This window comes from Hypanus sabinus, chromosome 12 (genome assembly GCF_030144855.1).
Source record: "Hypanus sabinus isolate sHypSab1 chromosome 12, sHypSab1.hap1, whole genome shotgun sequence".
NCBI classification, from domain to species: domain Eukaryota; kingdom Metazoa; phylum Chordata; class Chondrichthyes; order Myliobatiformes; family Dasyatidae; genus Hypanus; species Hypanus sabinus.
Window position 1 is genome coordinate 49,527,276 of NC_082717.1, and position 25,080 is coordinate 49,552,355.

The 25,080-nt window shown below is 40.4% G+C and overlaps 1 protein-coding gene across 1 annotated transcript in view; it reads right to left on the bottom strand.

The window, feature by feature from the left end:
- The window catches only part of LOC132402384 (lutropin-choriogonadotropic hormone receptor-like), a gene marked incomplete at its 5' end in the record, with an annotated part of 170,316 nt that overhangs the window by 55,311 nt on the left and 89,925 nt on the right, over positions 1-25,080 (bottom strand). Inside the window, one exon of the mRNA XM_059985241.1 lies at positions 2,981-3,055. Coding sequence (XP_059841224.1) covers positions 2,981-3,055 — 75 coding nt within the window. The remainder of the gene's footprint in view (positions 1-2,980; positions 3,056-25,080) is intronic.

The following is a 25,080-nucleotide window of genomic DNA, read 5'->3' on the forward strand; positions in this document are numbered from 1 at the left end:
GAGAAACATGGAAAACCTACAACACAATACAGGCCCTTCAACCCACAATGCTGTGCTGAACAAGTCCTTGTCTTAGAACAACCTAGGCTGTACCCATAGCCCACTATTTTTCTAAACTCCATGTAGCCATCCAAGAGTCTCTTAAAAGACACTATCATTTCCACCTCCACCAACGTCACTGACAGCCCATTCCACACACTCACCACTCTTTGCGTAAAAAACTGACCACTCCTCTGTACCTGCTTCCAAGCACTTTAAAACTATGCACATTTGTGCTAGCCATTTCAGTCCTGGGAAAAAGCCTCTGACTATTCACATGATCAATGCCTCTCAATATCTTGTATACCTCTATCGGGTCACCTCTCATCCTTTGTCACTCCAAGAAGAAAAGGCCGAGTTCACTCAACCTATTCTCATAAGGCATGCTCCCCAATCCAGGCAACATCCTTGTAGATCTCCTCTACACCCTTTCTATGGCTTCCACGTCCTTCCTGTAGCGAGGCGACCAGAATTGAGCATAGTTATCCAATTGGGGTCTCACCAGAGTCCTATATAGCTGCAACATTACCTCATGGCTCTTAAACTCAATCCCACGATTGATGAAGGTCAATACACCATATGCCTTCTTAACCACACAGTCAACCTGCGTAACAGCTTTGTGTATCCTATGGACTCAGACCCCAAGATCCCTCTGATCCTCCACACTGCCAAGCGTCTTACCATTAATACTATATTCTGCCATCATATTTGACCTACCAAAATAGACCATGTAAAAGCTTTGCCTATCATTTAGTCTATAAGATTTCTCTTTATTCTTCAGACATTTATAACATTTAGTTCCAATGGCTTGATAGTTTTAATGGTTTGTATAATTTAATAATACATAAATGCTGCTCAGTCATTTAATCATGGCTGATTTTCAGTGCCTATTAAAAGTATTAACCTGCCCCCTCCTCTTCTCATGTTTTATTGTTTTAAAACACTGAATCACAGTGGATTTTATTTGACTTTCTTTGATACTGTTCAATAGAAAAGGACTCTTTCCTGTCAAAGTGAAAACAGATCTCTATAAAGTGATCTAAATTAATTACAAATATAAAAGACAAAATAATTGATTGTTAAGAATTCACTCCCTTTAATATGACATACCAAATTACCAAATTGTCACTGGTGCAGCAAATTGGTTTTAGAAGTCACATAATTCGTTAAATGGAGATCACCTGTGTGCAGTCAAAGTGCTTCAATTGATTGTAGTAAAGATACACCTGTATCTGGAAGGTCCAAATACTGGTGAGTCATCATCCTAGCAAAAACTATGCTATGAAGACAAACAAATATTCCAGGCAACTCTGTGAAAAGGTTATTGAAAAGCACATGAGGTGATGGAAACCACATAATTTCCAAATCGCTGAATATCCCTTGAAGTATAGTTAAGTCAATCAAGAAATGGGAAGAATAAGGCACAGCTGTAAATCTCTCTAGAGCAGGACATCTTCAAAGCTAAGCAACTGTGTAAGAAGGCTACTAGTGAGGGAGGCCACCAAGAGATGTATGACAACTTTGGAGGAGTTACAAGCTTTAGTAGCTGAGAAAGGAGAACCTACTAAATGCTGACTTGAAGAGGGTGAGTAATTGTACAATCAATTATTTTGTTTAATAATTGTTATAAATTTAGACCGATTTGTCAAAATTAGTTTTCACTTTGACATAAAGGAATCTTTTTCTCTTGATCAGTTTCAAAAAAGCCAAATTAAATCCATTGGAACAATATTGTGAAACAGTAAAAGGTGAAAACTCCCACGGGGGCGGGGGGAGGCGAATACTTTTTATAGGCATTCTATACTCTATATTCCCTCACAACCCTGTTCTCTTGCTCTCTCCCCATTGCCTTTCATGTCTTTACTAATTAAGGTCTTATTGACCTCTGCTTTAAATGTACTCAATGACTTGACCTCCCCAACTGTCTGTGGCAATGAATTCCACAGATTCATGACCCTCTTGCTATAGAAATTCCTCCTCATATCTGCTGTAGATGGACGTTGTTCTATTCTGAGAACATGCTCTCTTGAGTTAGTCACCCACTATTGGAAATGTCTTCCTCACAGCCACTAGACTTTCAATGTTATGCAGGTTTCAAGGAGATTCCTTCAGGCTCTTCTGAACTCCACAAGTACAGACCCAGAGTTATCAAACACCGTTTACATTAATTACCATGAGAATTAAAGGTGGAGTTATAGTGTATGGGGGAAAATTAAATACATTTCAAAATAAAACATACATATAGACAAATGTGTACTGAGGGATAAAATACAGCAAGTTATTTTCAAAAAAACACTAATTATAACTGAAGTCGTCAGTGTGAAAATTTAATCTTTGAGAATTTTGTAATAATGTTTTCTCCAAACATTGAGTGCAGCTGAATAGTCTCTTGCTGTTTATGGCTGCTGATCTGAAATCAACAAAACAAATCCAACAATCTGTAGCTCATTGTTTGTAAAAGATGTTATTTACAAAGTAGGGAAGAACTTAGTTATGAAAAGCATAACAATATTAACAAAACAGGTAAGAAATACAAATAGAAACATGGAGAAAATGTTTCAGAAATACTTTTCACAATCCATAACTACTAAATAATATAACATTTTTTGTAATGACTGTATAAGTGTATGGCCTATGAGAATTCAGCTATGAATTTAAAGAAAAACATAAATGCTTATCCTCTGAACACATTGAACTAATTAAACTCAATCAACTGCCAATACAAGCACCCCACAGGGCACCATCATATAGTGAGCAAAGACATTGCACCAAACAAGCTACTACCTCGTTCATGTTGTTTACAATGTTTACTTGCTACAAATAACAATAATATAAACAAAGTTTAAGACTGACGTTAAGTAGTTTCTTTATAAATAAAAGCTCCAAGCAAACTCGCCACTTACCTTTAAATTTCAAACGAACTGTATTTGCATTTACTTACATTTCAACAAGATTTGGTAGATTAACAAAAGTATTTTTTTCAATATTCTCCAAAGCTTCATTCTGTAACATCCAGCTGTTATTGCAAAAATGAGGTGAATTAAAATTACAATAATGCAAATAGAATGTAACATTTCCACAAATGTCAATACTTCATTATTTTCACAATAGTCTTTAAAGAATATTAAGAGGACCAAACCACCTTGCTCTGATATTTTTCTTTTAAGATGATCAGAGTTGTGAATATTTTTGAAAGAAAAGATAATTCCAAGGTAACTTTTTAATAAAGATAGAATATCAAAATGTATTCTGCCATACTATCTAACTCACCAAGGGAAATATTCTTGCATTGTTCCTTGACATAAATCTATCAACTTCTTCTGATTTTATGATCCTGCCAGGTAACATTTTCAGTAGTGTTAACCAGAAAGCTTGATTGAAATTTGTCCTTTCACTAGTTTGAATCTTCATCGTGATTTCCTGTTATTACAGTTTGTCTGATTTAACTGTTTATATGGGATTTGTTGATTAACGTACAAGGGTGATTTTTTTTTTGGAATCCAAGATGGCGGCGCGACGCAGCTTGCAGCGGCCACTCCGGACCTGATTATCTGTTATTTGTGAAGTGGGGTGCCATGCGCAATCATAATCGATTGAAAACGGACGTGGAAGCATGGAGAAACATCAGGAAATTCCAGGAAGACCTTCTTCATTGCAGCTGTGAGGTCCGGGACTCTGCAGGAAAGAACAGGCCCCCAGTCCTCGGGGTTGTGTTGCCGATGGCCATTGGCGGGGCCGTCTTAATACGCTCAGCAGAGGATGGTGCTCAGAGAAGCTGTGCTGGAGGCGATGGTCATCGGCTCGGATGTTTGACGGACTCGGGTTGCTTTCGTTGTGTGCTGCGTCTGCGAGGCTGAGTTGGGCGGCGCCTTGGAAGGCCATAGAGGGGTTACTCCCTTCTGCCGCCTGTGTGGGGTGGCGAGTCTGTCGGGACCTTGGGGACTTGTGGAAACTGTGGTGATTTCTTTTGAACTTGCAGTCCTTTAACATCTTGGACTATTTTTACTGTGCCCATAGTCTTTTTTTTTTATCAATTATGCTATTGTTTGCACTGTTGTAACTATATGCTGTAATTATGTGGTTTTGTGCAGTTCTTGTAGCTTTAGTTTTTGGTCTTGTTTTTGTCTAGTGGATTTGGAGCTCCTTTCTGGGGAACGAGCTAGATGGCAGCATGATATTAATACGCAGCAGCCTCTCCGGACTCTAGATTGGGGATTGCCAAACATTATATGGATTTTCTGGTGTAGTCTGTTTTGTCATATGCTTTTGTGATATCATTCTGGGGGAATGTTGTCTCATTTTTTAACTGCATTGCATTTGTGGTTTCTAAATGACAATAATCTGAATAAGTTTCTAGATCAAGGTAGAAGTAGTACAATTTTAGAAAATCTAGCACATTTTTGAACATAGTCCTCTCCTACATTTGCACACTTAGTCCAGCAGTCATGGAGCATACAGATCTTAGACCTCCAGAAACTGTCCACAGATGGGTGATTTATAAGTTTGTGGCATAAGGTAGGAGGAGATGAGTTATACAGCTCTCATTACATGCCATTGCAGGCCAATTCTTTGATTATGCAGGAAGTTATAACTCATCTCCTTCTACCTTAGGCCACAAACTTATCAATCACCCCTGCTGTGGACACTTTCTGGAGGTCCCAGATCTGTATGCTCCATGACCGCTGGACTAAGTGTGTAAATGTAGGAGGGGACAATGTTGAAAAATAAATGTGCTAGGTTTTCTAAACCTAAATGACTCGTTCTACCTTAGGCCACAAACTTATCAATCACCCCTTGTAGATAGCTAGGACGCAACATCCATAATTGATCTCGACTAATGGAAGGCCACACACAGAGTTCGGTCAAATAATTAGTTATAGAATCAGAATCAGGTTTATTATCACCAGCGTGTGATGTGACATTTGTTAATTTAGCAGCAGCAGTTCAATGCAATACATCATCTAGCAGAGACAGGAAAAAATAGTAATAATAAATAAAACATAATTAAACAAGTAAATTACACGTATTGAATAGATTATTAAAAATCTGCAAAAACAGAAATACCGTACATCAAAATAGTGAGGTAGTGTCCAAAGCTTTAAATTCCATTCAGGAATCGAAAGGCAGAGGGGAAGAAGCTGTTCCTGAATCACTGAATGTGTGTCTTCAGTCTTCTGTATCTCCTACCTGATGGTAACAGTGAGAAAAGGGCATTCCCTGGGTGCTGGAGGTCTTTAATAATTATGGATGCTGCCTTTCTGAGGCACCGCTCCCTAAAAATGTCCTGAGTACTTTGTAGGCTAGTACCCAAGATGGAGCTGACTAGATTTACAGCCTTCTGCAGCTTCTTTCAGTCCTGAGTAGTAGCCCCTCCATACCAGACAGTGATGCAGCCTGTCAGAGTGCTCTCCACGGTATATCGATAGAAGTTTTTGAGTGTATTTGTTGACATGCCAGAGAACTAGTAAATACAATAGACTAAACCAGGCTTGAGAGAGGATTAGTGTGAAAATGATCAAATGTGACAATTTTGTATCCACATCAGTTTAGAAGTGTGACATGGATCACATTTAAGATTTAAACATAAAAATTTTGAGGGGCCTTGAAGCAAGGGACATGGAAAGGGTGTTTTCTCTGGTGCACGAACTTGGAGCCAGTGGTCACTGTTTTGGGGTTAAAAAAAGACATCATCCATTTTGGACAGATGAGATAAAATTTTCTTCACACTTAGATATGAATGTTTGAAGCCATCGTCCTTAAAGACTTTGGTTCCCTTAACCTTTAAATAGATTTAAGACAAAGATAGGTGGGCATTTGATAAGTAAGAAAGTGAATGGTTATCATAGCAAGGTAGAAATTGTGTATGTGACCTGTTTACACAACAATACTATTAATAAAAATGCTGGACATGGGAGCTAAGGTTCACGATTCTTTACTGGCAGAAACTCAACTCAGCACACACGTATAGATCAATACGTGCCTAATAGCGCATGCTAAATATGCGCCTAATAGCGCATTCAATGGAGTGTTACTAGGGCATGAAGTAGTCCCTTCTTATAATGTAGGCTGTACTGTACACTCTTCCCTTTTTAATAGTGTATCAACTTTTTTTTAAACTGGGGCACTATGCTAAACATACGTTTACCCTTAACGTACAACTGCCTACCATTTGTTTACTTAGTAACTTAATAATATCAAATTAGAACAAAGTTACATAATATCAAATTAAACAAGCTTTTTTAACTTTTGGTTTAAGACCCATTATAACTCAAGTCTCTGGGGGGCGTGGGGGGTGGTCCTCTCAGCCTCTCCAGGTAATGTCTCTCAATAAATTTGTTTTAATACAGGTTTCCATATAAAAATCATGAAAAGTTGACCTCTGTGCATAGTGAGTTAAGAAGATGTGCACCTCCAACTTGCTAAGAGTTCTAGGCAGCAGATCACCTCTGTATAATGAGCACTCCTCTGTGCATCTTTGTGCTATCACTTGTCTTCCTTACCCAGATCTCATTGTTCCAATTTAACTAATTACACTGCCAATCTTCGTATTCTCCTTGGATTCCAATTAGATAGCCTAACCTTTATGATACCATTTCTTACCGTAATATAACTTTCCATCTTGTATTTGCTTCATATTGTTGCGCTGGTGATTCAGACGGAGTGCTGGGAAGATACTCAGGAGAAGACGGAGATGCTGTGACTTTTTGTGGAACGCATCATTTTGGGATTTAAAGAAATATATGATAAATTGGAGAACAAGGTTGTATTCTATGCTGGTCAACTTGCAAAGTGTTTGAACAGTAACTCTGATGTGAGATCCTGAAGGCTCTTTCGGGCTGTGACTTAGGTCCTCGGACTGTAAAAACAGTGCAGAATGTCTGTTCTTCAGGTATGATCTGAAAGAATGTACAATTTGCTTAGGAGAGCTTAATGATCCCATCCTGCTTCCATGTAATCATTTTCACTGTTTTAAATGTATAAAGTGGTGGCTTGAATCAGGACAATGACTCTGCCCACTGTGCCGTACTTCTCTAGATGATTATGTACCAGCGGTAACAGGAAAAATAAGTGAAGCTGTAGCAAAATTTGTCCTATTTCGCAAGAGGTGTGATGCATTTTTTTTGTAACTTCTGTTTCCATGATCTGTTTCAAAGATGACTTGCCACTAACAAAAGAAGTGGTCGGTGATCTGCTGTCTCTACTAGTTATTCAAAAGTCAGGGCAATCTAATGACTCTCAGAAAGATCAGTACTTACCAGTGATCATTTACCATTTGATGAAGTAGTTGATCAAAATCTTGTTGCTCATTCCATTGTTCTTAAGATGCTGTTAAAGTACAGCTTTGCTGATATTAAGGATTACCTGCAGTGCTCTCTGTCTAGCTCAAGGAGGAGAATTCCTCCAGGTGCACATTCAGCACAAGTGTGAAAATAGAGCAGTAGAAACCTTCTAGTTTGTTACCACAATTTGCCTCTGTTTTGATGCTGATTCCCAACTTCTTTGTGGAAAAATAAAACACATTGGCTGAGGATTCAAAATATGTATGTGCAAAAGATCCTTTCCTGCAAATGATTAAGTGTATGATTCTCAGTGGAAGAAATGATTGGTTTGAGATTTACCATGTGCAAAAGCATTCTGTCTGAATAGAGATGCTGGTCTTTTTCGAGATTTAAGCTTATTGAGAGTTTGCAGATCTTCCATTATCTGTTCACCTGTTAACAAGTAACTGTGCATGTGCAGGGTTTTTTGTCAGTAATTGGAACAGGGTCATTAAGTCTCCTCAGTTTCCTAGTCATTATTGACTTTACCTTCATAGAATCTCCTATGAGTTCCATTGTTAGCCTCTCATTCTCAATCATCTTTTTCTTCTAATTCAATCTTTTTATCTTCAAATTCCTTCACTGCTGCTTTCTTCTCTAATATAAATTCCTTTCCACTTGTTCTGTCCCCAGTTGCAGAAAAAGCTCTGCATTTTATATTCTTCCCTTGCACTGTTGCTCCAGTTTCCTCATCCTTTTCTGATCCTCCTGCAAAATGCCTTCCTGTAACTGAAAAACTGCAAAGCTGTCTTTTCAGAGATGTCAATTTCTCCTGATACACCTGCTCTTTTACTTCCAGGTAGTCTTTATCATCCTGCTTGTTGGCAATATCTGTCTCCCTTGCATCCTCTGTATCTTCGTACGAGCTGTGGTCATGGATACTGCCCTCTGTTGACACACCCAGTGCCAATCGAACTGGATTTTCCTGAGCCATTTACATTCCAGCAACAGTGGTCCTCCATTTTTCAGTAGATGGAGGTTCAGTTGCTGTGTTTTGTCTCCGTAGGTCAGTGTCACTTTAATTTTGCCTTTGGGGTGCACTTTCTGTCCTGTAAGTAAGTCTTTAGTAGAAGTTTAGTTCATTTCAGAGGTATGTGCAAAAACAGTCATTTGTAGTTGTGTACAGAGATCACTGTTAAAGCTGAGCTGGTGTCTAATTCCATTTTAAGTCTCACACCCACCAGTTGTGGAATGATCCTTATTGCTCCTTAATCATCTGTCTCTTTCATGCTGTGAGGTTGCAGACAAGGCAATTCACGTTCATCTGAGTCATTTTCATCAGAACTGCTTTCTTTCACTTTGTGTACATTATGTTTTCCTTTCTGGGGGTTCTTGTTTCTCTGTATTTTGTCCTCCTTCTGCTGTTGACTAGCTTTGCACACTCTGCTAATGTGGCCCTGTTTGCCACAGTTTCTGCATTTTTTTTGTCTTTAAACCAACAGCCGTCAGGGTCATGTGACCTGTTCCCGCAATGGTAGCATTTCTTTGCTTCACTTTTGTTCAGTAACATTTTATTTGTGGCATATTCCAGAGAATTTTGTTGTATCTTGGAAGCACCCTGTGCCACTATTTCCATTGATATTGCAATGTTTAGTGCTTTCTCGAGCATAAGGCCTCTTTCACACAAAAGCTTCTGTATGGTTTCACAGTGCATGCTACACACTAACCTGTCCCTCAATGCATCCAATAGACTAGCTCCAAATTGACAATGTTCTGATAATTTGCTCAATTCAGCATAATATTCAAAAATGCTTTCATTTTTGCTCTGATTCTGATTGTGAAATTTAAATCTATCAGCAATGACCAGTGGTTTGGGGTTTAAATGCTGTTGGAGAGTGTCTACTATTTGCTTGAACATTTTTTCAGCTGGCTTTTCGGGGGTTAACAAGCTCCGTAGCTGGTTGTACGTTTTTGTTCCCATTACACTGAGTAAGACTCTTGCTTTCTTTTCATCCTTAACACCGTTAGCCTTACAATATAACTCCACTCTTTCAATGTAAGTTGCCCAGTCTTCAATGCCACTATCAAATGCTGTAATGGTTCCAAGCATTGTCATCTTTATGTTAATTAGCCCTATTCTCCCCTTATTTTCCTTTTTTTTTTACTCCTATGTCCTTTTTGCTAGCGCCACATATGCACTCCATTTAGGTGTGTGTGTCACTCCTTTTTATCTCCTTTCTGGGGCAGGCAGAACCTCTGTCCCTGGGAGTCAGTGCCGGATGTGGTTTTGACTAAATGTGCTGTGGCTCCAACCGTGTTTCTTGGTCTCCCAATGTTCCCGACCCCAGTTATGCTCCCACTTCCTTTCAGACTTGTGGTCTCACTCTACCTCCTTGGCTCGTTCTTTGTGCTCCTCCTCAGAGTGTCGTTATCAATTAAATCACGGCATCCCGATAAGATGTAGGTTCATTAACCTCATCGCCAATTTGTTGTGTATGTGGTCTGGTTACTCAACAACACTATTAATAAAAATGCTGGAGACGAGAGCTAAGGTTCATGGTTCTTTACTGGCATAAACTGAACTCAGCACACGTACAGATAAATATGCGCCTAATAGCGCATTCAATGACGTGTTACTAAAACATAAAGTAGTCCCTTATTATACTTTAGGTTATATGGTGCAGAAATGGAGAGCTGAATTTAGTCAGATCATTCACAATGATGGAGTAGACTTGTGGGGAAGATTGGCCTATTCACAAAACAGTGATAAGATCTTGGGGCCAAGAGGTCTTGGAAAATGTAAGCAGCTTATTGGTGGATATATATTGTTTTCTAGCAATGTATACCATCTATTACTTAGTGGTTTATTTGGGTAGTAATCAGTCATGTGAAGGTATGGCATATCTGGGCAATTTCCCACTTTGTCAGATGGATGCCAATCTTGTAACTTCAGTGAAACAACTTGGCTGGAGATGCAGATTAATCTGAAGATGCAGATTAATCTGAAGTACAGGCCTTCAGTACCATACAGTGGATACTGTCTGGTCCCACAATCTTTACTGTTAGCTCTTTCTTGCTGTCATATAGTGTGAGCCATATTAATTGAATGTTAGCTTCTAAAATGGAAGGGATGACATAAGGAAACAATGCTGGATCATCTATTCAACATTCCAGGCTGAATATGTTTGCAAATACTTCAGCATTTTTGTGGCAATTGCAGACTGGGCTCTGGCATTGTTGGGAATGTTCTTGAAGTCTGTTCCTCTGTTCGGTAATTTTCTAAACAACACTCTGTTGTGCTAGTAAGCTGTTAATGAAAGCAGCTCAAAAACTTGGCTTTCTTCATTTACAGTTGACCTCGACTGAATCTTGGGAACACCAGGTGCTCTATCTTTAGAGGGCTTTGTATTTCTTGATGAAAGATTATATTTTTCTAGTATTTCTGCTGACTACAGCTTTAAAACTTTACTGTAGCTGTTTTCAAAGTGTTGTGCAGTAAACTACATTGGTTGATCATTCTCCAAAAGTTTGCACAATAGGATTAGAATCACTGAATCCTAATCCTATTCCTAAATGTAGCTGATGATTTCTGTAGCCAGACTGCACCTTCTATGATTCTATGACATATTCCACCTAGCTCATGCTTGATGGGGTACAAATTGACTGGAGGAGCAAGCCGTTAATAAAGTCAGACTGTCTGAGAGGCAAAAAACCCATCTAACAGCTATTGGATTGGTGTTGATATAGAAGTAATGAACCCCAGTAGCTAGATCACCAAGCCAGGTCCACCAATTGAACTTGACTATCCACCCACATTCCTATTAATCTCAATAGCAATTCTATCCTCATCATTCCTGACAATCATTCATAAAATAGTGCTTCTAAAGCAATTGCACTGTCTATATTTTTCAATCTTCTCAATGATGTCAATCCCAGCGAACTCTGAACTCAAATCATATCTTCACCAGAATCAAGAAACCTTGGTAATTCCTAATAATAGCTTATGGTATCTGAACCTTGAATTTGGGGATTGACAAGCCACCATCTCTAAATTTTGAATATAAAACACCATTACCAATTGAAGGGGAAGCAAAGGTATTCTTTCTCAAGAACCCTGGATAGTTCCATCCAATTGGGGAAAAAAACTTTCTGGGACTTCTCAAACATTAAAGAATAACGAATTTTAGAAATGGGGTAAAATGTTTAAAACGTCCATCTTTTGGGTTGATTTAAGCCTGCTCCTCGATGATCCTACTGCATCCCTCAAGTTTATTCAGCAATCCTGGCTAGAACACCCAAGCTAATGGATGATCCTGATGTCAGGATATTTTACGATGTTCATTTTATAAATGTGTTCAAATATTAACTTGGAGCAACCAGGAAACTCAGAATAGACATGGATGTAACAAGGAAAGCTGAATACTGAAATAAAGAAAATGTTTCCCAATGTGCTCTAGATTTATTTTACAAAGGGGAATTGATGTTCTAAAAATTCTGCTATACTATTTTAATGTTCTGAGTTTGTTTATAAAGCAATTAATGAAATAGAATCCAGAACAGTGCCAGTTGGTATGCCAGGTGTTCTTAATGGCCTATTCTAATTTAATTGCTCTTTTTATCTGTGTATATTAACACAACAGAAAGCCTCCCAGTATCACTGGCAATAATTTATTTTTTTGTGCCCTATCATTGAAAGCTGTACTTTGTATCTGTCATGTAGATTTTACCCAGACATTAGGCTTCACCTCTGATCCCAACTGGCTTCATTTATCCATTGCTTTCTTCTTTTTCTCCTCTTTTCCCCACCCCCCCCCCCCCGGTCATCAACTTCATCTGGTTTCACCTATCACCTGGTCCTTGCCTCACCCCTCCAACTCACTTCTGTAAGCTGAGCATCTTTCCTTTGCCCTTAGTCCTGAGGCAGGCTCTCAACCTGAAACGCTAGCCATCTGTTCGTCTATCCATATACTTCATTTTAAGCACAGAGTGTACGTTTTAAAAATCCAGATTCTGGTATCTTGCATCTCCATTTAAGTTTCATCCTTCTGATATGTGAGCAGTTTGTGGTGAGTTTTCTGTATAAATTGTTCCAAGGAGTTCTCCTAGACAGCGAATTCCATAATATTCCTTTATCACCCTTCCTATATCAGGATGGAAAGTGACTTGAAGAGATAATTGGATTAATGGTGTTCTTGCTTTGTTCCTTTTTGGTATAATCCACTATTCAGCTGAGTTCATGGTAGGAACAGAAAACAATACTTGAGCATTGTTTTTATGCAATGTAATACATTGAATAAGTCATCTCCTATAATAATGTGCAAATTGGGCTACATCAACATTGTGTAATTATCATTATTGTGGAAATCACCCTGCAAGAATCATTTCATATCCAAGAGAAGTATGTGAAAAGATATGGTAAACTTTGTTATTGAACCTAGCATTTCAGGGGTCCCAAGTATCTTCTATTTATTCATACACACTTGATTCCCTCGGGCTCAGCTGAACTAAATCTTGAGGATTTGAGTACTCTTTTAGCACCTGCAACAAAAGATTTCATTCCTCAATGCTATCTCAGCAATGGGTTTGAATCTTCTGGTGCCCTACGGCACACCACTAGTCATACGTCTTCAGCCAGAGAAGCAACCATCTACATCCACTCTCTGGTTTGTCCCGCAAGGCCAATGTCTAATCCAATTTACTACCTCATCTTGAATGCTAAGTGACTAAATCTTCATGATCAACCAGCAAAGTTGTTGAAAGCAAGGCAGTGGATTTTGTCTATATGGACTTGAGCAAGGCATTTGTCAAGATCCCACTGCCTTTCCTTCATCAACTTTGCTGGTAACTTCCTCAAACTCTAAGACTGTTTAGACATGACCTACCACACACAAAGCCATGTTGGATATCGCAAATCAGGCACTGTCTATCACAATACTTGTATATCCTGTCCATTAGAATACCTTCCAATAACTTTCCCACTACTGATGTCAGGCTCACTGGCCTGTAATTTCCTGGCTTATTTTTACAGCCTTTATTAAACAGCAAAACAGCATTCACTATCCTCCAATCAGCACCTCAGCCTTGACTAATGCTATTTTATGTGTCTCTGCTCGGGGCCCCTGCAATTACTGTACTGGCCTCCCACAGGATCAGAGGGAACACCTTGTCAGGCACTAGGGATTTATTCACCCAAATTTGTCTCAAGAAAGCAAACACCACCTCCTCTGTAGACAGTCCATGACCTCATGGCTGCTTTGCTTGACATCTATAAACTCTGTATTTACACAGGAAATAGATACAGATGTAAAAAAAAACTTTTGAAGTTTGCCCCCATATTTTTTCGGCCAAGTGCGTATATTACCACTTTGATTTTCCAGAGGACCAATTTTGTCCCTTGCTATCCTTTTGCTCTTTAATACTTGTAGAAGCCCTTGGGATTCCCCTTCACCTCGTCTGCTAGAGCAACTTCATGCCATCTCCAAGAATCAAAGTACATTTATTATCAAAGAACGAATAAATTAATTACCTTGATGTGTTTCCTTGTAGGCAGCCCAAAGCAAAAAACCCAAAATAACACAATTTTTTTTTTAAAAAAAGACCACAACCACTATACTGAGAATGAGGGTAAAAAAAAAACAGCATTCTGAAGCAGAATGAGTCCCTGGATCTGCTTCCCAGAGAAGGCTCAAGCTCAGTTCATCACATTAGCAGGGCTGCCAGAACAGTTCACAGCCTCGGTACCACAGAGCGAGGAAAGAACATTGAGGGAGAGTGAGCAAAAGCAACCCAACACATGGGCTTTCCTGTCTATCTGGACCAGTGTTTAAATTGTCCAAGCAGCAGATAGTGCCTCACTCTAGAACCCAGATATCAGTGCAGTAACAATCTTGGTATGTGATGCACAATCAATAACTCTGAGACATGAAGGTGAGATATCGGCTTTTATTGACTAGAAGAAAGAACAAGCAGTAGTTGACCACCATACTACATCCTGGAGACTGATGGCCGGGCTCAGGCCTCAATCGCCTTTATACCGGGGTCTGTGGGAGGAGCCACAGGAGCAGTCAGCAGGGGGCATGTCCAGACAGGTATATGTAGTTCACCACAGTATGTACCGCCGAAAGCCATTCTCGATCTCACCAAATTGGTGCTTGGAGAGATCCAACCTTGCAGCTGGTGGACAGGTTAGGTGGACGGGAATCAAAACTTTTCCACATCTACTGTTCTCCAAATCATTCACTCCAACAGTGACCGTGATACCAACACATCCATAACCCATGTCTTGAACATATGCTTTGGCTTTGTGATACACCAGCATGGCTTATCCTTTGAATCTGTTTTGCTTCCTTTTGCTTCTTGATTGTTTGTGGTGATTGGTGACCACAATTTACTTCAGAAAATTTCCTTTTAGACCTCCTGATTTCCTTTAGTGTTCTCTTACATTTCTTGCACTTCAGTGTCTCATTTGTTCCTGCCAGTCTATACCTGTGATGCACCTCCTTTTTCTTAAACAACTAACACCTTTGCCAGAAAACAATCTGTCCCAATCCACATTTGGCAGATCCTTCTGATGATATCCGAATCAGCCTTTCTGCAATTCAGATTCTCAATACAAAGACCAGACCTATCCTTAATTATCTTGAGTCAAATGGCATTATTATCATTAGATGCAAAGTGTTCTGCTACAGACGTTTTTGTTACCTGCCCTGTTCCCTAAAAGGAGATCTAGTATCACACTCTCCCTATGTACTGATTACGGAAACTTTCCTGAACATGTTTGACAAACTCTTTCCCATCCAGCCCTTTTACAGTATGGGGTGATGCAAGTTTTAATCATTTATAAGCTTTATCAGTCTGATAGAGAAACATAGAAAATGTACAACACAATACAGGCCCTTTGGCCCACAAAGTTGTATTGAATGTGTCCCTAAATTTAAAAATTACTAGGCTTACCTACAGTCCTCTATTTTACTGAGCTCCATGTACCTATCTAAAAGTCTCTTAAAAGACTCTATCGTATCCACCTCCACCACCGTTGCTGGCAGCCCATTCCACGCTCTCACCACTGAGTTTTAAAAAAAATAAAACTTACCCCTGACATCTTCTCTGTACCTTCTCCCCAGCACCTTAAACCTGTGTCCTCTTGTGGCAACTATTTCAGCCCTGGGGGAAAAGCCTCTGACTATCCACATGATTGATGTGTCTTATACACCTCTATCAGGTCACCTCTCATCCTCCATTGCTCCAAGGAGAAAAGACAAAGTTCACTCAATCTATTTTCATGAGGCATGCTCCCCAATCCAGGCAAAATCCTTGTAAATCTCCTCTGCACTTCTTCTATGGCTTCTACATCCTCCTGTAGTGAGGTGACCAGAACTGAGCACAGTACTCCAAGGGTCCTATATAGCTGCAACATTACCTCTCAGCTCCTAAATTCAATTCCACGATTGATGAAGGCCAATACACCATATGCCGCCTTAACCACAGAGTTAACCTGCGCAGCTGCTTTGAGTGCCCTATAGACTCAGACCCTAAGATCCCTCTGATCCTCCACACTGCCAAGAATCTTACCACTAATGCCATCATATTTGACCAACCAAAATGAACCACTTCACACTTACCTGGGTTGAACACATCTGTCCCAAAAGAGGTTCCAGTGATCCAGAAATTTGAATCCCTGCCCCTGCTCCAATCCCTCAGCTACACATTTATCCTCTACCTCATCCTATTCCTATACTTACTGTCACGTGGCACAGGCAGTAATCTTGAGATTACTACCTTTGCGGTCCTGTTTCTCAACTTCCTTCCTAACTCCCTGTACTTTTTTTTAAAAAAAGGACCTCTTCTCTTTTCCTAGCTATGTTGGTACCTATATATACCACGACCTCTGGCTGTTCTCCTTCCCACTGCAGGATATCTTGGATGTGATCTGAAATATCCCGGTCCCTGGCACCTGGGAGGCACACTACCATCCATGTCCACAAAATCACCTGTCTGCCCCCCTAACTATAGAGTTCCCTATCACTACTGCCTTCCTCTTCTCTTCCCTACCCTTCTGAGCTACAGGGCCAGACTCCGTGCCAGAGGCACGGCCACTGCTGCTTCCCCCAGGTAGGCTGTCCTCTTCAACAGTACTCAAACAGGAGTACTATTGTCAAGGGGAATAGCCACAGGGGTACTCTCTAGTACCTGACTCTTCCCCTTCCCCCACCTGACTGTGACCCACTTGTTTGTCTCCCGTGGCCCCGGTGTGACCACCTACCCGTAACTCCTTCCTTTTCCCTACCAGGCGAAGGTCATTGAGCTCCATCTCCAGTTCCCTAACTTGCTTCCTTAAGAGCTGCAGCTCGACACACCTGGTGCAGGTATGGCTGTCTGGGAGGCTGGGAGACTCCGGGACCCCCCCCACTTCTGACACCAAGCACAGAAAACTGGCCTCACACACATACTATCTCCTTTCCACAATTAACACAGTTAAACCTACCTTGCCTCATCCTGTTACCGCCTAAGCCTGTTGAGCCAAAGCCCCTATCACTCTGCTGCCTCTCACTCCGCTGCTCACTGAGTACGGCAGTCTTTTTAAACCTTTTACGCACTACTGGCTGATATCACGCACCTGCGCAGTCTTGCCTTTTTTTTTACCCTGAGTAGTAAAAAAAAACTCCCTTTGCTCTGAAATATTAGCTGTTCACTCACAGCCTTCTTGCCCTGAATGTTATTGAAGTTGTTTGCTTTCTACTAGAAATGAATAATTTTTAATGAGGTACATGAGCAAAAAAATAGCAAAAGGTCAAAAAGAATATATATGAGCACAACTTGGCCAAAAGCTACTTTGTTTGGAAAGCTGGAAAAAGATATTAATGCAGCTAACCCTCTACTTTCTACAGCTATATTTTAACTTGTGCAACTATATTTGGAAATGGAAAATTTGAGACAAATTGCTTGCATCACAGTATCATAACAAATATGTAAATCCTGGTACTTTTCTTTAAATACAGTAGCTTTCCCTTTCAGCCGACAATTACATTACTCTGCATGGATACCTATTCAGGTTTATCTTCACAATCTTTGCACAAGAGGTTGTGAAGGCAGTATGACTGTGATTATTCACTTGACATGAAAGTCAATGTACAAAGTGAAGATTAAAGTAGTAGAATGCATGTAACAGTATCTTGAAACAAATATAATGATCAGATTTCTCAGCACTTGCCACACTGGCTGAAGCTGCAGCCCATGGGCTCTGGTCACCCACACTTTACCAATTTCATTTGTCCTCACACTATGCTTTTGGGGTGGGTAGGGCTGGTCACAGTGGCAAATAGACCCTGGTGGAAAAAGTGCTGTGAATCCATTCTTCAATTCTCTAACGGGATGCAAACAATGCAGCACAGCTTTATCCCCTATTAAAGCTGTAAAAGATTTTATAATATTTGTATCTCTCATATTCAGTAACATTTGAAAAATATAACTTGTGTAAATCACTTGAGTAAAATAGTTTAAATTATTTCAAAATTAAAATGCCTAAAAACAGCATCGTGGTGGTGTAGTGGTTAGCATGACAATATTGCAACTTGAGGCATTGCAGAGTTCAGAGCTCAATTCTGGCGCCATTCTGTAAGGAGTTTGAGTATTCTCCCCATGGGTTTTCCCTGGGTGCTCCAGTTTCCTCCCACAATTCTAAGATGTATTGGTAATTTGTTCATTGTAAATTGTCCTGTGATTACATTAGGATTAATTGGGTTTGTCAGTGGGTTGCTGGTGTGGTGTGACTGGAAGGGCCTATTATCTACTACTACTACTATGTCGACTCAGGCCTAGGGGGCCAGCGTCAGGCACGATGATGGACTCTCCACTCCTCCCTCTCCCTCATCAGTGTGTTCACTTCATCTACATTAGCCGCACCCCTATCTTCTAGGAGCGTGTTAACCATAGTCTTGGGAGGGCGCCCAGGGTTCATCCTCCCATGCTTGGGCTCCCATGTGATAACTAGGCTGGCAGGTAGCTCAGGATGGTGTAGATAGTGCCCCCTAGTTGCAGCCTTCTCGCCTCAATTTTAGTAGTGACCATCAGTAGGTTACCATAGAACTCGACATTCAGCATGTGCTGTTGCAAACTCGCGTCAAGAGCCATCGGAGCATTCGAGTATAGCAACCATCTAGTGACTTTCACATGCTCTTGGTGAGTGGCCATGTCTCGCATCCATACATGAGAATGGACTCTATGACTGCTATGTGATGTATCACAAAATTAATAAAATAAATTAGTTGTAACTCAAAAAATAATTATCAAAGCATTAAATACATTTCCCCTTTTTATTCATTGAAACCAGTGGGTCTCCGAACCAAAGCCTTGTGTGACCAAACACTAGATATGTTGCCAATTTGTGAGGAATCCACTAGCAGAATTTACTAGTGGAGCATAGTGACTAATGTAGACAATCTCATTCATTAGATATGGACATCTACATTCTACAATGTACTTGCAGAAGTCCAAAACCAATTGAAGTGTTAAGAACATAAATAAACAGAAGTTGTGATTGAACTTATCAAGACTAGCTAATGAAATTCACTCTTGTATTGCCTGAGCCATTTATTAAAATTGTATGGGTTTCTTGTGTTCAGGTAAGTTGTGCATAGAGAACATAATGCCATAAGATATAGGAGCTGAATTAGGCCATTTGCCCCATTGAGTCTGCTCCACCATTTCATGATGACTGATGAAATTTTCCTCTTAGCCCCAATTTCCTGCCTTCCACATGCCACCCCCTCCCAACCAGCCAGTATCCCTTCATGCCCTGACTGATCAAGATTTTATCAACTGCTGTCTTAAATATGAATAAAGACTTGACTTCCACAACTGCTTGTGGCAAGGAATTCCAGATTCACCACTCCCTGGCTAAAAGAATTCCTCTTCATCTGTTCCAAAAGGACATCCCTCTATTCTGAGGCTGTGTACTCAGGTCTTTGACTCTCCCACCGCAGGAAACATTCCCTCCACATACATCCACTCTATCAAGGCCTTGCACCATTTGATAGGTTTCAATTAGATCACCTCTCATTCTTCTGAATTTTAGTGAATGCCGGCCCAGAACCATCAAATGCTGTTCATATGACAAGCCATTCAATCCTGGCATCACTTTCATGAACCTCCTTTGAACCCTCTCCTGTTTCAGTGAATCCTTTCTGAGATGAGGGGCCCAAAGCTGTTCACAATACTCCAAGTGAGGCCTCCCCAGTGCTTTATAAAGTCTCAACACTACATCCTTCCTTTCATATTCTAGTCCTATTGAAATTAATGCTAACATTGCATTTGCCTTCCTCATCAGTCTCAACCTGCAAATTAAGGAACCTTGCACAAGGACTCCCAAGTCCCTTTGTATCTCAGATTTTTGTATTTTCTCTCCATTTAGAAAATTGTCAAACCTTTGCCTCATCTTCTAGCAAAGTTCATGACTATATACTTCCCGACACTATTCCATCTGCCACTTCTTTGCCCATTTCCCTAATCTGTTTAAGTCTTTCTGTAGCCTCCACTTCAAACCACCTGCCCCTCCACCTCTCTTCATATTGTCTGAAAACTTTGCAGCAAAGCCATTAATTCCATCATCCAAATCATTGACATATAACAAAAAAGAATCAATCCCAATACGAACACCTGGGGAACATCACTTGTCACAACCAGAAAAGGCTCCCTTTATTCCCACTCCTTATGAAGACACTGGAAGTCTATGCATCTGCTACTACAATGCAATGTGTGTACCTGTTCTAGATGCTAATAGTAGCAACTGAGATGCCCAAGTTGATTTATTTAAAAAAAAAATCAGAACTATTTGAACTATGGGAGGGAAGTGTATTAAAGAACAATGTACCGGTATACATGAAGTAATCATCAAAAGGAGATAAAAGTCTTCAAGAACCTAGGTTTAACAAGGTCATTTGGCAGATGAGGAATTAAATTATATTTTATGATAGGTTAGCATCCAAGATGAACATACTCTTGCCCTACTTTTGCACTGTACCTGTTAAAGTTGCAATATTAAGAGGAAATTCTGCCCTGCAATCAATTCCAATGAATTTGAGAGTGAAGGCATGAGACTGCTGGAAATATGGACAGTTGGAAGAACTCAGCAAGTCAGATGGCGTTGATGGATGAAACATTTATTTAGGACTGGAAAGAAAGGGGGAGATGGCCAGCATTTATAAACAAAAATAAATGGGAAGAAGGGGTGACAGGTGAATCCAGTAATGGCTAGGATGAGGTCGATAGACAGGTAAAGCATCTCCTTTCAAGGAATAATTTAAGGTTTTTAGCAACTACTAGCTGTTGGTTCGCATATGTTCAACAGTTTCCATTAGATGTGTGGAATCATCCCCAGAAATAAGAGTTTGTACTTGAGAATATTTCAAATTTGGAAGTGTTTACAAAATGGTATTTTTCTGTTGAAATATACTAAGAAATTAAGTCTAGGTCCATGTGTGATCTCAGAACACTATTAATAACAATGACTGCAAGATTCTGTACATTTGTTGTGCAATTCCTATGCCTCTTCTCTTTTCAAATTTAGAAATCAACCAGTCTAATCTCAGGGGAAGGCTGCATTTGATTTCAGAAACATGAAGATCTCATTTGAATTGCTGTTAATTTTTCATGTTTTCTGCTGATCACGATTTTGTTTGAAGTCCGAATACGTCACAAAAAGAAATATACAAACTGACTATTTTGTGCAGTTGGCTCAAAATTTGAGTGCATAGAGCCACACTTTCAGAACTTGTGCCTGCAATAACATCAGGCCAAAGATTTTGTGTGCTATTTAAGCAGATAGCAGACTTTGGGGATGGCTTTAAGCTTCACTTTAAGGAGATGTGCCTGAGTTAATTCCAACCCATGTGTCAGACTTGGCCAACCTGCTCAAATTGGGCTCATGATGAATAATATAATCTCTAATGGCCCATCTACCAGCTTTGTTCACAAACCTCTCCTCGCCAGTTCAAATTTCTTCCTGCTTGCCATCTGGTAATTAATCCTATCCGGCTAAACATAAACTCAGCCAACGTCACCCAATGATCTATTTGTCAAATTGCCACCCTTTATTATTCATCCCCTCTTGGCACCTACCTTGTCTATCAATTGTCCTCCTCCAACTTCTGATCTACTGCTTTGCCCCCACATCCTCTATTTACTCCTGATCTTTCAGCCCAATGCACCATTTCTTTAAAAAACAACTCAATAATCCCATCTTCTGACCACCTATCTCCAGCATCTCCATCAATCCCTAGCAACTAGACAACATGACCCCTGCAAACTTGGCCTTTGATCTGAGCTTCACCAATCCCTGGCCCCCACTGAAAGGTACTACTCAGCAATATGATGGAAAGCCCCCTACCTGAATGGATTCAATTCAAACATCACTCATACACCACTGTGACTTGGAAATATATCACCATTCCATTATCCCAATGGAGCCTGAGTGCTATATGCTATATGCTACCAAATAGCATTGTGGGAACAGATTCTGCAGGAGTGCAGCTGTTTGAGAGGTTATCTCATCACCTTTTCAGAGACAATTGGTGATTGCAAGTACCTTTTGGCCATCCTGACAATGACCAGATTTGGGAAAAGAATTTAACAAAAAGGGAGGAATGTCAAGTTGGCTTCAGTGGTCTGGGTTCTGTGGGAGATTTTAGAGTCAGGAAAAGTTGGAGGTAAACAGTGGCTGGTGATCATGAGGAGAATCTAGGATCAGGAGTAGCAGTGGTATATTCTAAGGTCAGATTGTGAGGAGAGTTTAGGATCAGTAGTAAAGTATTAACTGGAGAATCAAGGGTCAAGAGTAGCTACAATGCAGTGGTCAGGGTTTGGGAGGTCGATCTGTGGCTCTGTTCTATTACCACAAAACAAAAAATTTCATGGAAACATAGAAAACCTACAATGCAATACAGGCTCTTTGGCCCACAATGCTTTGCCAAACATGTCATGGTGACACACAATGCTGGAGGAACTCAGTAGGTTGGGTAGCATCTATGGAAATGAATCAACAGCTGACATTTCAGGCTGTGACCCTTTGTCAGGACTGAAAGAATGGGGGAAGATGATGGGAGAGGCGAAGGAGCACAAGCTAGAAGGTGATAGGTGAAGCCAGATGGGTGGGGGAGGGAGGATGAAGTGACAAACTGTAACTGGAAAATGAAGAGCATTAGAGAAGGAATCTATGAGAACGTAAGGTGCTACTCCACACTGAGAGAGGACTCATTGTGACAGAAGAAAAGGCAATGGACTGATATGTTGGAAATGGAATGGGATAAGAGTTAAAGTGGTCGGCCACCAGGAAATTCTGCTTTTTGTAGATGGACAGGAGGTGTCTTCTAAAGTGGTTTCTCAGGTCTCAACAATATACAGGAAGTTGCGACAGGAGAACCGGATACTGTAGACAAACCCAACAGATTCAGAGGTGAAGTGTTGCCTCACCTGGAACTGTTTGAGGCCCTGAATGGTGGTGAATGGGTGCTGAACAGTTAAGTTTAGGAACAGTCAAATTATCTGGATAGACAGTGTCTGATTAGGAACAGTCAACATGGATTTGTGCGTGGAAGGTCATGTTTGACAAATCTTATTGAATTTTTTGAACAGGTTACGAGGAAAGTTGACGAGGGTAAAGCAGTGGATGTTGTCTATATGGTCTTCAGTAAGACCTTTGACAAGTTTCCACATGGAAGGTTAGTTAGGAAGGTTCAATCGTTAGGTATTAATATTGAAGTAGTAAAATGGATTCAACAGTGGATGGATGGGAGATGCCAGAGAGAAGTGGTGGATAACTGTTTGTCAGTTTGAAGGCCGGTGACTAGTGGTGTGCCTCAGGGATCTGTATTGGGTCCAATGTTGTTTGTCATATACATTAATAATCTGGATGATGGGGTGGTAAACTGGATTAGTAAGTATGCAGATGATACTAAGGTAGGTGGCGTTGTTGATAATGAAGTAGATTTTCGAAGTTTGCAGAGAGAGTTAGGCCAGTTAGAAGAGTGGACTGAGTATTGCAGATGGAGTTTAATGCTGACAAGTGTGAGGAGCTACATTTTTTGGTAGGAATAATCCAAATAGGACATATATGGTAAATGGTAGGGCATTGAGGAATGCAGTAGAACAGAGTGATCTAGCAATAATGGTGCATAGTTCCTTGAAGGTGGAATCTCATGTGGATAGGGTGGTGAAGAAAGCTTTTGGTATGTTGGCCTTTATAAATCAGAGCATTGAGTATAGGAGTTGGGATGTAATGTTAAAAGTGTACAAGGCATTGGTAAGACCAAATTTGGAGTATTGTGTACAGTTCTGGTTACCGAATTATAGGAAAGATATCAACAAAATAGAGACAGAGTACAGAGAAGATTTACTAGAATATTACCTGGGTTTCAGCACCTAGGTTACAGGGAAAGATTGAACAAGTTAGGTCTTTGGAGCGTAGAAGGTTGAGGGGGGACTTGATAGAGGTATTTAAAATTGAGGGGAATAGAGTTGACGTGGATAGGCTTTTTCCATTGAGAGAAGGGGAGATTCAAACAAGAGGGCATGAGTTAAGGGGCAAAAGTTTAGGGGTAACATGAGGGGGAACCTCTTTATTCAGAGAGTGGTAGCTGTGTGGAATGAGCTTCCAGTAAAAGTGGTAGAGGCAGGTTCAGTATTGTCATTTATAAAAGATAAAAAAAAATAAAAAAAAAATTGGATAGGTATATGGACAGGAAAGGAATGGAGGGTTATGGGCTGAGTGCAGGCCAGTGGGACTAAGTGAGAGTAAGCATTCAGTACGGACTAGAAGGGCCGAGATGACCTATTTCCTTGCTGTAATTGTTATATGGTTATTAGTGGGAAAGGAATCACAGAAGGATGGATTCTTGCTGAAAGCGGGTGAGGGGGTTTGGGGCGGGGGTCCAGTTGAAAAAGGTGGAAGTTGCAGAGAATGATGTGTTGGACATGGAGGCTTGTGGGGTGGTTGGTGAGGATAAGAGGAACTCTATTCCTTTGAAGGCAATGGGCGGATGTAATGAGCATAGATGGCCAGGAAATGGAGATGTGAGTGAGGGCAGCATCAGTGGTGGTCATGACATTAGTTTGCAATAATAAACCTGACTCTGAAGATAAGTTGCTTTGGGTGGTGATGGTGCACCTGAGCATTGGGTGTTACAAAACACATTGATGAAGGTAGAGCAATGGATATAGTGTATGGATTTCAGAAAGGCATTTTTTTTAAGGTTCCCCATGCAAGGCTTTTTCAGAAAGTAAGGAGGCATGGGATCCCAGGAGACCTTGCTTTGTGGATCCAAAACTGGCTTGCACACAGAAGGTAAAGGGTGGTTGTGGATGGGTCATATTCTGCATGGAGGTCAGTGACCAGTGGTGTTTCACAGGGATCTGTTCTGGGACCCCTTCTCTTTCTGATTATATTTTTAATATACAAATGACCTGGATGAAAAAGTAGCAGGATGGGTGAGTAAGTTTGCTGATGACACAAAGGTTGGGGTTGTTATGGATAGTCTGGAAGATGGTCAGAGATTACAGTGGGACATTGATATGTTGCAGAACTGGGCTGAGAAGTGGCAGATGGACTTCAGCCTAGATAAGTGTGTAGTGGTTCATTTTGGTAGGTTCAATTTGAAGACTATAAAATAATGGTAAGACTCTTGGCAGTGTGGATGTTCTGAGAGATCTTGGTGTCTGTGTCGATAGGACACTCAAAGCTGCACAGGTTGATAATCTTGTTAAGAAGGTGTATAGTATGTTGGCATTCATC